The sequence below is a fragment of the Montipora capricornis genome, chromosome 4 (assembly GCF_036669925.1).
Source record: "Montipora capricornis isolate CH-2021 chromosome 4, ASM3666992v2, whole genome shotgun sequence".
Lineage (NCBI taxonomy): Eukaryota > Metazoa > Cnidaria > Anthozoa > Scleractinia > Acroporidae > Montipora > Montipora capricornis.
Genome location: NC_090886.1, coordinates 25,940,735 through 25,955,656, shown reverse-complemented (window position 1 = coordinate 25,955,656; position 14,922 = coordinate 25,940,735). Strand labels below are relative to the sequence as shown.

General features: G+C 40.9%; 1 protein-coding gene and 1 pseudogene across 1 annotated transcript in view; both read right to left on the bottom strand.

The window, feature by feature from the left end:
* Nucleotides 1–14,922, bottom strand: part of LOC138045848 (nesprin-1-like) — a 175,910-nt gene that overhangs the window by 7,115 nt on the left and 153,873 nt on the right. Inside the window, 14 exon segments of the mRNA XM_068892482.1 lie at nt 3,867–3,983; nt 4,914–5,020; nt 5,664–5,781; nt 6,470–6,514; nt 6,945–7,505; nt 8,233–8,376; nt 8,946–9,096; nt 9,346–9,521; nt 9,651–9,810; nt 10,140–10,306; nt 10,926–11,252; nt 11,913–12,239; nt 13,531–13,863; nt 14,137–14,469. Of these exon segments, the coding sequence (XP_068748583.1) occupies nt 3,867–3,983; nt 4,914–5,020; nt 5,664–5,781; nt 6,470–6,514; nt 6,945–7,505; nt 8,233–8,376; nt 8,946–9,096; nt 9,346–9,521; nt 9,651–9,810; nt 10,140–10,306; nt 10,926–11,252; nt 11,913–12,239; nt 13,531–13,863; nt 14,137–14,469 (3,066 nt within the window).
* LOC138044854 (microtubule-actin cross-linking factor 1, isoforms 6/7-like) lies at nt 415–3,121 on the bottom strand (annotated as a pseudogene).

The window sequence follows — 14,922 nt, the reverse complement described above, 5'->3', positions numbered from 1 at the left end:
ACGTGTCGAGAAAATTCCATGTAATAAGGTATGTCTATTTTGGAAAAATTTAAGATACCGGCATTGCCATGAAAATTTCGTGTGAAAGTTATCAATGTTTTGCTCCCTATGTTGTCAATATCGAAATATGGGACAAAAACACGGAAACGGAAATCGTGGTTGCTCCACTTAATAATGACGCGGAAAATTTAACGCGCATTTGAAAAAATTGCGTTTAATCGCATGAAGTTTTAAGATTAGTCAAGAAACAAAATCCACATGTCGTTGAATGTGGAATCGAACTTGGGACAAACTGCTTCCCAACGGGACGGAAAAAGGATGGAAAATATCGAACATTGAGATAGTACCGTAGTTAGCCATGGATATAATATAGGCACACGATTATATTTACAGGGAATACCATACGAACGCATCAATAGAAAACTACATTTATTTGAGTCCTAAAACATTTACAGCTTCAGTATCCACAGCAAAATACGCAATTAAGAGGACGTGAAATCTTTTTTCCTCTCTTACTTGGACAAAATTTTTAAAAAACAAGGGCAATTGGAATTTTCAAACATCACTACAATTTCTACCGACGTAACACTTCTTGGACGATTCTAATACAATCTGAACAGCATTTCCAAGAAATATATCATTCACAAATGTTCTCGTAAATTAGCTTTCCACGATGTTAACTTAGAGTGGCTTGATGCCGCTTCCTTGCAAAGTTTATCAGTGGCACAAAAATTGCATGGCCGGCTTTTATGCTGTGTCTTTACAAGATATAAAAAGCTGCCCTATCAAAAGTGGCTGATTTAAGTCGTGTGATTTATATTAACGAAATAGATTAACGGATGAAACGCTTGCGTGTTTTATTGATGGTGTTCTTGTTGATTCCATGTCAACTAATTGTTTACCAAATTTTTTTCAAACTTTACTAATTACTTAAATTAAATACTTTCCTAAAATTGCTCAAAATTATTGTGCCAATTTAGCACAATTTTTTTAAATCTCAAACAGTCTTCACTCAAACAAAAAAAAAAAAACCACTAATTAAAGTCTTCAGTCTTTTACTTGGTTCCACTTTTCTCCTCTCCGTTCTTTGTCGATTTGGAGGGACTCTTAGCTGGAATCCCAGTTGTAGTCCTTTTCCCCGTGCTATGAGGAGCTTCTTTTCCGTCTTTCGCTTTCTGAAGACTTTCTCGGCTACCTCGTACATTTTCCCGGCTTCCTCGAACATTTTCCCGACTTCCTGTTCTAACAGGTCCACGCGGACTTGGGCGATCAGGGGACCCACGGGAGGAGCTCGAAGAAACCCTAGAGCTTTCGGAAGAATCTTCGAGGATCCCGTACTCCCAGGATGTCTGCTATCCGACTTCTTTACTCTCGTGGAGGAAGCTTTCTTTGTGGGAGATGATTTTTCAGTGGCGCCCCTCAACTTGGTACCACTTCCTTGCCTCGAAGACCGCTCGGTGCCCGAAGCTCTCCCGATTTCTCACGACGAGGTTTGAGTTCTCCTGATTTTTCTCGACGAATTCCGTAACCACTACTAGGTACGTCAAGCCGAGGTTTTCTGCCAGGGCCAGCGGGAGGTCTTTCCGCCGCTGTACCTTTCAATTGTGTGCCAGAGTGTTCACGAGCAATTGATGGCTTGCTTGTGAAAGCACCCATTGCTTGTGCTACACCTTCTGGTCTTGACAACTGTTCTCTTAGTTCTACATTTGTTCGCCCAGCAGCTGCAGGAGTAAATGACAAAGATTGTTAGTCTGCAGCATTACGCCATTAACATATGCCCACCATTTTCTAGTCCTTCATCCGAGAACCAACACTCCATTTAACAATTAGCTATCTCTGGAAATATGAACCCATACCAACCGATACTCTGAGGCAATTTTTTTTAAATTCTAAGTTTTAGAAAGGCGTCTTTGAATCACGAGCACTTTTGACACCCTATGTCAGTTTTTGATGGCTTGTATTTCGCCAAATATCGAAACAAAAATAGGTTTAAAATAAGTGAGATAAATTTAACAAGTCCTTCTAATTCACCATTCATCATTTGTTATAACAGGGTGCCTTCTATAAACAAATTCTTGTCATAATCGGCGACTAAAAGGAAATAATGACACGAGCAAAGAATTCCCAATACAACGGACTGCATTTTTTTGGTCCGCAACAAAAACCGATATTACCGATTTGAACTAAACACCAATTGAAGACCTCTTGAAGTAGGAATATAATAACGAACTCCATTTTCATTTATACAACAGAACGCTGACTTCACTTTGCTAAACGAACTTTCCGAGCACAATTAAAATTGAAAAAAAGTTTTCAACAAATGACAGCAAAGCCGAGTGAATCGCGAGTTGCGAGCGTACATTTCCCGCGCTTGGAGTGGGTCGACTGAAATTGCGAAGAATTTTGATTGGTTGAAGGCGCTGTTTTGCGCTTCTTGCGATTGGTCAGAAGACTCGCTTTGACTGTAAGGTGACGAGAGAGTTAAAAGAAAAGAGTACAGAAAATTTTAAGCTAAACAAAATCCAAAACTAAATAGCACCTAATTCATATGCTCTAGACAAAGTATGCAAGTGAGCCTGTTAGTCTTGGTGCCACTGTTTATTGGTTTAAAAAGTGGCAAGCGGTGGAAAGGTCATTTTATTACCTCTGCAGGGCTCGTTTTTCTGAAGGAATTCGTCCAAAGTTTCCCATCCTCCTCCGACTCGGACCATCACAGTGCTTCGCAAAATTCGAACAAGACGTAACTTCTGCGAATCCCCAACTACGGGAGACAAAAAAGAAAAACAGAAGCCATGCAAATGTTAGAAAAAAAACTTGTCTTGTATCTGGATCACGCTTGATTTTGGTTTGAGGGGAGAGGAGAGAGGAGGAGAGAGGAGGGAGAGGAGAGAGGAGGGGAAAGGGAGATGGGAGAAAGGAAGGGACATGGGAAGACAGGATGGTGTTAATTACTTAAAAATCAAGTGAGCAATCTACTTCTCTCTTTTGATTGACAATCCACAGAAGGTTCACAAGTTCGTCAAGAAATTAATATGGAATCAATGCTGCTCACAACATCACCGTTAATGCCTGACTCGTTGTCATCTTCGTCATCGTCAACATGAGTTACTACATCACACATTTATCTGTTCCTCACTCAAGGGCACATTAAGATTGGAGGCTTCATTCCATGTTTAAAGACATTTCTTACCAAGTTTTGGAAATAATATAATAATAATAATATAATAATAATAATAATAATAATAATAATAATAATAATAATAATAATAATAATAATAATAAGGGCGAACAGAATTGATGCGAGGATAGTAAACCACCAGGAAGAAGGTTATAGCGATGGAGATGAGCTGCCCCTGGGTGAGCAATCGTCAAAAGAAAACATCAGAAAAGACGATGAAATACGCGCCACTCAGATGGGAGCTGAAGCAGAAGTACCTCGGGTACGAGATTTCACAGTACAACATCATTGTGGACGTACTCGGGGGCTGGTCGACAGACGTGGAGGTAGCGGTGAAGGAGCTAGTTGGGAGGCGTCACAGAGACGTCCTCAAGAAGATGCAGTACCGTCGCACTGAACATTTCACGTACTTTTAAGGTTGCGACACATTAGCCATTATCTTACCCGTGCTTCGGTTTGTCTCCTGCTCTAGAACTTTGAACATTTAGCATATTTTAGCGTAAATTAGTTTAGTTTATGATATATATACATATACATATTTTAACCTTACTTTTTAATTGTACACTACCTTTTAACTCTAGTTTCACTAGCCAGAGCACAGGCCACGCCTTGGCGCCCTGTGTTCCTTTTAACTGTATGGCATACAGATAGTTTTTACTGCTGCACAAAATACAAAGAAATGGCATACCCTGTACTTGTTTTCAGCCACTTTGACATACTGACATCCACATTTGCGACACAGGCGTTCAACTTCTGATTCGATTTGCTGCTCTTCAGTCTTGGGTTTCTCTGGCTTTTTGCTGGCCTGAGGGGAAAAAAAAGAGAGGGAACAAATGTTGAGTAGATCGAAGCACCAAAACGTCTATAACGTGTCATGGAACAGAGGGGAGAATAGTTAATTGAACAAACTTTGAGCTAACAGTAACTAAATTGAGTATCATACTATGTCAAGGAACTAGTAGAAAAGTTAGAGCTTTAACCCTTCAGTTTGAGAGTGAAAATTGCAGATTTTACACTGTCCAACGCCAGACGATTTTACTCGAAGGGGGGGGGGGGGGAAACAACGAAGAAATGAATGGATTAAGCTTCATAAATGCATAACAAAATGTCTGTTTCCGATAACCGAAAGTCATTAAATTAACTTCTACAAATATAATATTCGATCAAATATGGATTCAGCAATGTTGCTGACTATGGAGTAAGGGAAACCGAAGAAGAAGGAGGTGATCTCTCACCGAGATGAGAATCGTGCTCGGGTTCCGGGACACCTCGATGGGTGACAAGTGCTTGCCCAACTGCGCATGCACTTCGGCCATGCCAGTTGTGGATTCCCACATTATTACTTATTAAGCGAGAGCATGATAAATGTCTTTTGGAAACGACGAGTCCTCCATTCAGTGAAACTGCACACCTTGTTGACTCATTTTGCTATTAAACCGACGCGGAATTTGAAAAGATGAAAAAAGCATACATCAACTGTCATCAATTAAAAAATCCCCGCCGTAATGACTAAATGCTTGGAATAACTATTCCTTCAATTTTTGAAAGTCGTAGTGGTTTTCTAGCGTACACACAGCCTCTACCGTGCGTCGAATAGCGCGCGGTCAACTCTCCAGTTGTTCATAGCACGCCATTCGACGCTCGGAGAGCCTGTGTGATGGCTAAATGGTTTTCAAAAATTGTTAGATTTTGCCTTTTTGAATCTCAATCGCCATAAAACGTCCTCATTGCTTACCGGTTTCTTGTCCTTAAGCGAGTTTACAAACTCCCTGTAGTCAATGAGTCCGTCCCTTTCAAATTTACTGGCGACAATTTCCATCTCCCATCTCTCAGTAGGGAAACCTAGCAAAATAAGACCAAACATATTAGTCGCTGAATATAGAATCTAACCGTTGCGTCTTACAAAAACATGACCAAGGGTTGCGTCGTCCAAGGTTACACTTACTACTCTGGCACCAGAGCCCATTGCTTATCTTATTTGCCTGTTTTTTTTTTCCCAAATCAGAAGGTTTGGGGAGAGTGATATAAGACAATTTAAAGCGCATGTTTCGTTTGTCCAGTGTTAAGACGGATACAAAACGGATAGCGGGTCTAAACTGAAGGATTGTTTGATGCACTGCATCTTCCAAGACGCACCATGCCAGACAGTTCGTGTAAACTCATACGTCGGCTTGTGATAGTCTTTAAACTAGATGAACTAACAGATGCGACCAAAACGAATTATGTATCTCTTGTAAATGTAAAGTTGTTATGCTATACTGATTCGTATAGTCGGGTTACGTGTTTCTACTGAGAAAAAAGGTCTATTATAAGACCTTTGGCACGTCTTTCACACAACACTCTATACCAACTGCCATTTCTGCTGGTGGAAACCAAACACTCGCTAGATCACAGAATAAGCACATCGAAATAAACCAGTGCTTTTACTTAGCTTACAAGTATTAGGAAACCCCGTTACAGGGGCTGAAACACAGCATGAGCTTACTTGTGTTGAGAATTCCGGTGATAAATTGTTCACGGGTAAGTTTACCATCTCGGTCATGATCCATGCGCCGAAAGATATCGAGAACGCGTGACTTGCTGTCACGCAACCACTTGTTAAACTGTCCAAAAAAAAAAAATAGTAATAATAAGAAAAAGCTAACACTTTTCTCCCTAAAGAGAAGAGTACAGCCCTCACGATTCACCAACCACATGACGAATTTTCAATAGCATGATAAAAGCCCTACAAACAGCAATGTGATGAGCCCTAAAAACCCCCAAGGTAGAAACTAAAATGCTTTTCACTTCTCATTTAAGGACTTCCCTCTAACAACAAGCGATTTAACTCGGTCTTAGGTTTTTTCTAAATGCACGTTTTCATGCCTTATGCTTAGAACGGTACCAAATATATATTTTTAAGAGAAGAGCTGCCCATATAAAATGTCACGGCACTGCTTCAAGACGAGAGGTTTGGAAGATCGCCACTCCTTTCTTTCTTAAGTTGAAACCACTTCTATCCTTGTATAAACACATTCTATGATTATGTTTTGGTTCTCTGATTTGAAGAAATCTTTCAGCGTTTAAAAATTAACACCGATACAAATAATTGAGAGCTGACGTTAGTAGGACTGCGCGTAGAATCTTTGTTTCCCTGCGCAAAATTTCATGAATGACTCATAAAACTTCCGATTACCGATAGCAAAGATATCAGCTCCACTTTGATCAAAAAATCAAAGAAATTGTGACGGAGACGCAAGTTGTGTTTAGCCATAATGGGTTGACTGTTTGTCATTTGTATCTAAAACTTACCCTGTTCTTCCACTCGATGAAGTCAAACTTAGCTGAAGCACGCCTCTGTGAAGCACAAAATGCTAAAGTATTTACATCAAGGAAGATTAACACAATTGCCAAAAATGAAAGATTCCAAAAAGGGAAATTGGACGTAGTAACGATATCAGTTTTGCAGTCAGGATTCAAATGAATCTTGAACGAGGCTTGAACTCTAAGCTATCTTGCTGATGCTGTTCACCGAAACAAATTTCTAGACTCATCCGTACATTTCTAATCTTGCGCCCAATTACTGCCATTCCACTTTTTGCATTCCTGGCGCTGCTTGCTCGAAGCATGTATAGTGCTAACCAGCGTTAAATACCATGGAAACCTATTGGTCTTGAAACCTTTTAACCAACGGTTAGCCCTAACTGGGCTTCGAGCAACCGGCCCCCAGTCGACAAGACCAGTAGCGTTTCAAAAGATGTAGCGAAAGGATGAACTCTTTACTTACAATGGCGATTCTCTCCAGCTTCTCCTGCAGTCGTCGAAGTCTTTCCATAGAAAGGAGCCACAAATGCTGCCATCGCTTTGACAAATGCAACAAGGCTGGATGATTCTTATCGAGCGATGTAGAACCAGACCGCGTGAAAGACGATCCTGGGCTTGTTAACTTTTCACGTGATCGCTCGCGTGTGAAAGACGAAGCAGGGCTGGCGAGTTTTGGGATTTTACTCCCACGTCTTCCTTGTTTGTGCTCTGGAGTAGGCTGCGGTGTTACGGGTGCTGGGGCAGCGGCAGGGGCTACCGAACTGCGCCGTTTGACGGATTTGGTGAGTCGATCGTAAGTAGGCTGTTTCTTCGCCATCTCCTCTTGAAAGCCCTTGTGGTCATCAAGTAGCTTCATGACTTCTTCATAATCATCGTCCGGTATGGGCTCGTCTTCCTTCTCAATGAGGATTCCTTCCTTTACATCGATCCATTGTAAAAGTTCTTCCATCATGTTTTGTTCCTCGGACAGCTTGGCTTGTTCCTCCTCAAGTCGGGTCAGCCTCTGAACTGACCATTTACGCACCTTAAAAGAAAGTCGATCCAAGTTAACTTTGACCGTATCACCACTTTTAATTATCAACCTGCAAGTGAGCTCACATTTGCGCCCCAAATTATTCGTCCAAAAATTGAGCCCTATTCATAAGAAAACATTTTCTTATATTTTGGTAGAATAACATGGTCACAGATTACGCGAGTGAAGCTCAGAAACTCAGTGCCACAAGTCACAAAGTTTTCTGTCCATGAAAAGAAAACCAAACATGCATATGTCCAGTTTTATTAACAATCGAGGTCCTAACCAAATAACGAAGTCAGTATTAAAACATTTGTATGATCATGTATTTTTCTTAACTGCAACATGTTCCCACAGAAGGTGTTCCCACAGAAGGGAAGATCATTATGTCATTGTCTTGTACACCAAAAATGTTTCCTTTTCTTTAAATTTGGTGTGTGTTTCTGAGAAGCCCCTAACCTTTTAGGGAATGACTTCATGTGTACCTTAAGAAAGGAACACGTAGCAAGGAATGGAACTTTGTAATTTTTGTAAAAACACTTTAAAGGATTTTTTTCCAGGTCAAAAAGCTTTCGGAATTTCCGGCGATTTACTAATGGCTAAGGTTACTGGGAAATTCCAGCATCGATTAGAACCGCAATCCTTGTAAAATCTACAAGGGCGGCATTAGAGGCACTTAAGATCAATTATTAAAGCGGATCTCGATTACCAAGGTATGCGACCATTTTATACTCCTTACCTCCTCCCAGCGCTTCTTTAGTCTCGCAATCCACTGTTGTATGATTGCCAGTGCGCTTGGATGACAGAACCGTGCAATCACTTGTCCCTTCTTGGTTGCTGACTGGACATTGACTTCCTCTGCCATAAGCTCCTCATGGAAAGCCTACAGAGAGAGTGAGGAAACGTTACATTATATCCAATAAAGAGAAGCCAAATACGGGTTCCACTAACTTGAATTAGAGGGTTAAGAGTACTCTCACAATAACAAACATGATTCAACCATCTGTATCCTTGAAGTAGGTTTAAGAGCAAGACATGGCCTCAAACAAGTAAGTCGTACGGTAAGTGCAATTCGCGGTTGCGTTCCACAAGCCACAAGAGACAGCGCGTCACCCAAGCAAAAATCAACGGAGAAAACGTTCCAATGCACGCAAAGTTGACCATTCGTGGGGTTGTAGCACTGATATACACCGTTTAAGCCTAAGCACTTGCTCTAGAATGGTTACTTTTTATAAAATGCTTGTTTTTCTTCACTTTTCTTAAGAATGAAGTAAGCCTCCCTTCATGTAATTTTCATGAACTTTGAGGGAACAAGTGGTGTGTGACGCGCTTTCACTAATGGCTTGTTTACGTTTCGTAACAAAATCTATACCTACCATTTTAAACCTAAGATAAAAGGACAGAGGGATTTCACACAGCTCATCTCTGTGTACGTCATCATGACCACATTACCTTGTGTTCCTTTAATTGTTCACCAATTTCCTCCAGATCATCCGAAATGGGTCCCAGGCCCCTAAGTGTGTCCTCCGAGTCTTTCAGTATGCGAAGCTCAGTCTTGACGGCCGAATCGAATTCGTTCGCTAAGACTAAGGCATTGTCAAGCCTAAAAAGATACAAGGCAGTGATTAGTTATGCACAACAAAAAAACTGAACAGTATCGTCTGGCACAATGTAATGCATCGACTGGTCACGATTTGGACTACCTTCTAGTGAGATCATATGTTTTCAGATTTTGTCGTTGTTACAGGGGCACACACACCCGCTGGCCACCTTATTTAGGATTTTCTATGTAAACGTAGTTTCCGACTGCTTTTTGTTTAGTATGCCACGCTTCATTGCTCGATTTACTTACCTGTCTTGCTTAGTGGCAGCTAAGGAGTTAATTGCTTCCCAGCGCACGCGCAAATCCTCTAATTTCTCCTCTAATTTTTGCGGATCCTCGACTCTGTTTTCTTTGATCATTCCCCTGCCTGCATTCATCACAGAATCATAGTTTGCTTGGCGGCGACCAAGTTCACGCTGGAATGTCTAAATAACAGAAACAAAAGATAGTTGAGATATTCAAGGACTACTAGTAGAACGCAGGCCTGCACTCGCTCGAAATTAAAAAAAAAAAAAGAAAGAATTTCAATCTTTTATTACAAGTTGTCCCCATACCTTGTGATTGTCAATAAGGATCTGAACTGTCTCGAGGTCACCCATAACTGCCGTCTCTGTTGAGAGACTGGGTTCCACTGCACCAAGCCAGTCGAGCAGTGACTGCAAAGCATCTTGAAACATGCCAGTGAAGAGAAGGGCATCTTCCAGTTTTTGTTGTCTGAGAGAGAAAAGCATGACCAGTGAGAACAGCAACACTACTTTATTGCTTTACCACAGATGTAATTAATGATGGGTGAAGGAATAAACTACACATTGGTTTTTCTCAGGAAGGAAAAGCAAGTTTCAGAAATCAGCGCCAGCCAACGTATTTTCTTAACAGCTCTTGTCGAGCGCAATTTCACGGTAACTGGTTTGAGCCCCTTTAAGGTAGGGTATATTTTCAGGAACTTCTTGGCAACTGCTTTAGTTCTATGATTTATAGAAATGATGATTCTAGCATCAAAAACTTGTCGCGAAGAAGACACTGTATCATTAAAGAGCGCCAACCTCTCAACTGACAAAGCACAAATGGCATCCCATCTTGTTTTGAGATCAGCGATTTTGCATTCGATCGCAATGGCATCATCTTGTGGGCTCTTATCCATCAGAACTTTACCCGTTTTGGTAGTACCGTCCATCCATGTCTGATTGGCACCAAGCATCGACTGGAACTCCTAGCAAGAATGCAAAATGTACTACTTTAGGGAGTTGCGAAAAAAAGGGGAAGGTCAGTTAAGAATTTTACTGAAGGGATGCTAACGTTATTCAAGCGCTTTTCAAGTTAGATAATGAAGGGGACAACTCGAAAAAGCAACTTGTTCTTGGAGACTATGAAGTAAGTGACTTACAACTAAGTGACTTGATAGAAACGTACAGTTATACATTACGCCACTTTTAAACTTAACATTTTGTGCACTAATTTTATGACAAAAAAGAGACGATGTGAAACAACGCTGATAGAAACTTAAACGCGACTGGGTCTCGTTTAAGATTCTTAGCCGAGCTTATCTGTAGACAATTTCTGTCGCTATATTTAAGTTCCATTTGTCGTCTGGTAACTCGCACAACTTCTTGAAGCAGATTAACCCCTTCTTAATCTGTGAAACCAAGGATGACCGCTGTCCTTACAAAAAGCAGTCACCTCCTGACTACCTGGAAGGACAGAAATCATGTATGGAGAAATTTTAAGCAACGCAAACGCCAAAAATGTGGGGAAAGAGGTGATGGATTCACCAACGACTTACAGTAACATAAAAAATAAATAAATAAACTATTGGGGAACAAGTGGCAAACCTTGTGCTTCTTGAGTTGCGTTCTTAGATGAGCGGGATCTACACCTATGGGTTCCTCATTTTTCAAGTTCTGCTCAGCTTCGTCAAGCATCTTAAGTAAGTCCTCCGCTCCCTTGAAGAATTTCAGGGAAAGCTTATAGTTTTCATCAAGGTCTTTCTTCCTGACGGAGGACAGAACGAGAAGCTCTTTCCAGCGCCCCTCCAATTCACCGACAGTACGCTCGATGTACACCACATCGTCTTGTAAACAGACGTCAGTAATCTTGTAGGACAAGTACTTGAGCTGCTTGAAGGGTTCGCGATGAGAATCGATATCCTCCTTTAGGTCCTATAAAAACCAAACAAGCAAATTATTACTTTGTATTCAGACAACAACAAACAATATTTTGTCAAAACATACATCGATTCAGAATCGATGATTCAATTCTGTTGTTGCCTTCTCCGATCGCACTGGCGTCTTTTTAACGGTCTTCTGATAAATACTTCAGTATACAACGAAGTACCGTTTATGGTAATGTGGCATACAACAGGACCTCTGTGTACACAAAAACCCTTTTTATGCAATAAAACGAAAACGTGGCATATGAAAATTGATGACCCACTCGCTGTTAACTTTAAGAGCCAGTGAAACGTTATTTTAACCTTACCCTAAAAACCACAACGTCTTTGTTTCAATAGAGGTCAAAGAATTATGCCATAGCTTTGTTACCAAGACCAAAATGAGTCCAAACAAGCCATTTTTCGGCATTTGTGGCTGGGAGGAGAGGAAGGAAATGCTGGTTTTAACACTTGAAAACGCAAAAACTGTAAGACGGATAGCTCTAACTGCCAAAATTAATATGAGTTTTCAGTATGTAATACATAATAGCGTAATCCTACTAAGACTCAAGTGTTAACCGATAGGGAGTGAAACTATCGTGATACCGTCCTTCTAATATCCATATTCACGCCTGTGTAAAATCTTCTTTCAGGGAACAAGACTTCTCACCTTGTATTCTTGACGTTGTTTTTCTAGGACATCAAGAACAGAACTGACGTGATCCAAGGATACTATTTGATCATGCACCTGGGTGAGCCACGAATTCATATCGGTCAGCTGTCTTTCCAACTCCTCTGCATTCTTCAGTGCATCCTCGAGTTTTTCACCTTCCTCTTGTGACTTCAACGCCACTTGTTCCCAGGCTTCGTTCAACTCATCAAGCTGTCTTTGAAGGGACGCAGCTGTGGTTGGATCACTGTTACTTATCATGACTTGTAAGGAGTTAGTGGTTTGTTGATAAGTTTCTTTTCGTTTCTCTAGCACGTCTAAAAAGTCCTGTTGAAACGAAAGACCAACGAGACTCTGATTTATACAACTACATTATTGCACAAAGGTATAGCATTACATTTTATCTACGGATATCAGCACGCTGCTTCATTGAAACACGGGGATTTTGAACCTGTTACAGTTCTAGCGTCCAATAAAAAGCTAATATACCGTGTCAAATAATTAACTAAGAGTCAAATCAAAACACAAAACTGTAAAATAAAACAACATAGGTATGGTGACAAATTAGATAATTCACTAAAAAAATTATTTCCTAATTTGTCTAATAAAAGCATTATTAATGGAGGGCAGAGCGCATTCCATCCGTCGGACTGTTGCAAGGCTTGGTTGCTTGGACTCTGTAGAGTGAACTCTCAGTATGTTTAATCTTTTAGTTGCTCTAAGATTCCTTGTGTTGACTCATTCGTTCAATAATTCATCGATGTATTTATGTGCTAGATTGTTTAACGCTTTGAAAGCAGAGATGCAGACATCTTGTTTTCTCCTCTTTGCCAAGACTGGCGCATGAATCTTCTTCAATAGCTTGTAATATGTTGAAGTTTTATCGTCTTTCGTTCACCTTTTCAAGTTGTCCTTAATTTCGTTTCCCACAATGTTGCCATACTTGTGAGCAATACATGAAGTGCGGTAAGATCTGTGAAAGTGCGGTACATATATTTCGTGCTTGTTGAAAGTATCTTTTCATTCGAATTAGAACACCCAGTTGCTTGCTACCTTTTTTTACAGATCTTGGTTACTCGATTGTTAAATTTCAGCTGATGATCCACTTTAACCCGAGTACGATTAAATTTTGTGCAATTGGATGCTCTTGATATGATCAGTCGCGATTTTAAGTTCAGGGTCATTCCCTGTTCTATTTGCTTTGGCCACCAACATGGTTTTAAACGGAAATATGACTCGATCTGCTTAAAACTAAGCAAGGATTTGTTTTTTCTCATGACACTAAATTTACTCGGCAATGGCCTTGAGCGAATTTGAAAAATGAAGAGCAAAGTAATTACTCGAACAATTAACACAATAGAATACAACGGGATAACCACTGTGCAGTGAAAACAATTTCATGAAACTTACTCCAAGCGTGAGAACATGCGCGCGTCAGGTCGCGATCAAGTTTGCTTTCTTAAGGATTAAATCATTGGTCAATCAAGAGACGTCAAAGTAATTGGCAATATACTTCCCACACTTCATTGAAAACCCATCTAAGGAATGGCAGTTTAGAAATGACTAAATTCCAAGCCACGGAAACTTACAGAACGTTTACAGAACGACTAAAACGAACCTTATGCTTGGCTAGCTGATTACGTGCGCTTTCAGGTCGGCCTCCGATTGGTCGTCTGGTGCACATGAAGTCACGTGCTTCACTAAGCCAGGTCCTGAGCTCTTTCATCTGATCCATGACCTCATGAGACGCGCTGAGCGCGGCAGCGAGCTCAGCTTCTAGGCGCGCCGCCTTGTTTACTACCTCCTTCCAGCCATCCTGTAGCTCAGTGACTTTGGTCTGCAGGGTGCCGCTGTCAAACTTGCTCTCGCCGTTCTCCATCAGCAAAGATGTAGCAGCCCGTGAAACGGACTCAACAGACGGTTCGTGCGCAAGAATGTCATTGTGTAAAATCTAAAAAATGCGATCCACATTTATAAGCAAAAGTTCCAATCACCTCCTGAATCATGCATTCTTCCATTAATATGAGAAAATTTAAAAGTGAAGATGACGACGATGGTGATGAGGAAGAATAGGAGGGGAAGGAGGGAGAGAATCATAATAAGGAAGCTCAGACACCTGAAGCACACTTTTTAAAAGGCCGTGCTCTTGAAAGTCTCTTTGGTGAAAATCTTTTTTGGTAATAGAAAGCGAAACATTTGAACACTAGAATGAAGAAACGATTACCTTATGCTTGGCTTTCTCCACTTCAATGAATTTAACATCTCCCTGTACATTCCTGGCCAGCTGTTCGTCCAAAGTGGCATTGGTCTGTTTAAGCCAAACCAGAAGCTCTTCCAAGGCCAGCTGAAACTGACCAAGCCGTATAAGAGCACCTTCAATTGTCTGCTGTCTCTCCGCTGAGTGTAAACACAAGTCATCCCATCTACTGTTAACGTCTTCTAGTTGTGCTATGATGAGATCTGAGTCTTCTGGCCGACACTGATCGCTCAGCATTGTACCCTTCTGGTTAACGGCTGTCACATCGTTTTGCAGTGGAATCAGCTCTTTATGGAAGGCCTGGAAATAAGGAAAAAGGATTTACACGCCTGACAGGAATGTAGAGTAACCGTTTTGCTACCAAAAATACTTTTTTATCTCGCGTGGCCGGTGGCTTCACCTCGTGTTTGGATAACCGATTAACGTGTGTGGACTAAATCTTGATTTTAAATTATCAGTTGGCTAAAGTAGGTTAACAATTCGGACGCATATGGAGCGTTTTCACTCACGTGACCAGCAGCCATATTGGATTACTGAAACAAAAGAAAGTATTTGCATAAAATAGAGATCAATTTCCGGAGGATTAGTTTGGTACACCATCATGGCCGCCATTCCTTTGTTTTGGTACACCAACATGGCCGCTGTGACGTCATGTGAAAACACTCTATTGGACTTTGATTACCTGGGACATCCAGAGGCTTGCATCGCTGGTAAGAGATTAGGATCATAAACGAATGAAGGGGTTTGTTTCTA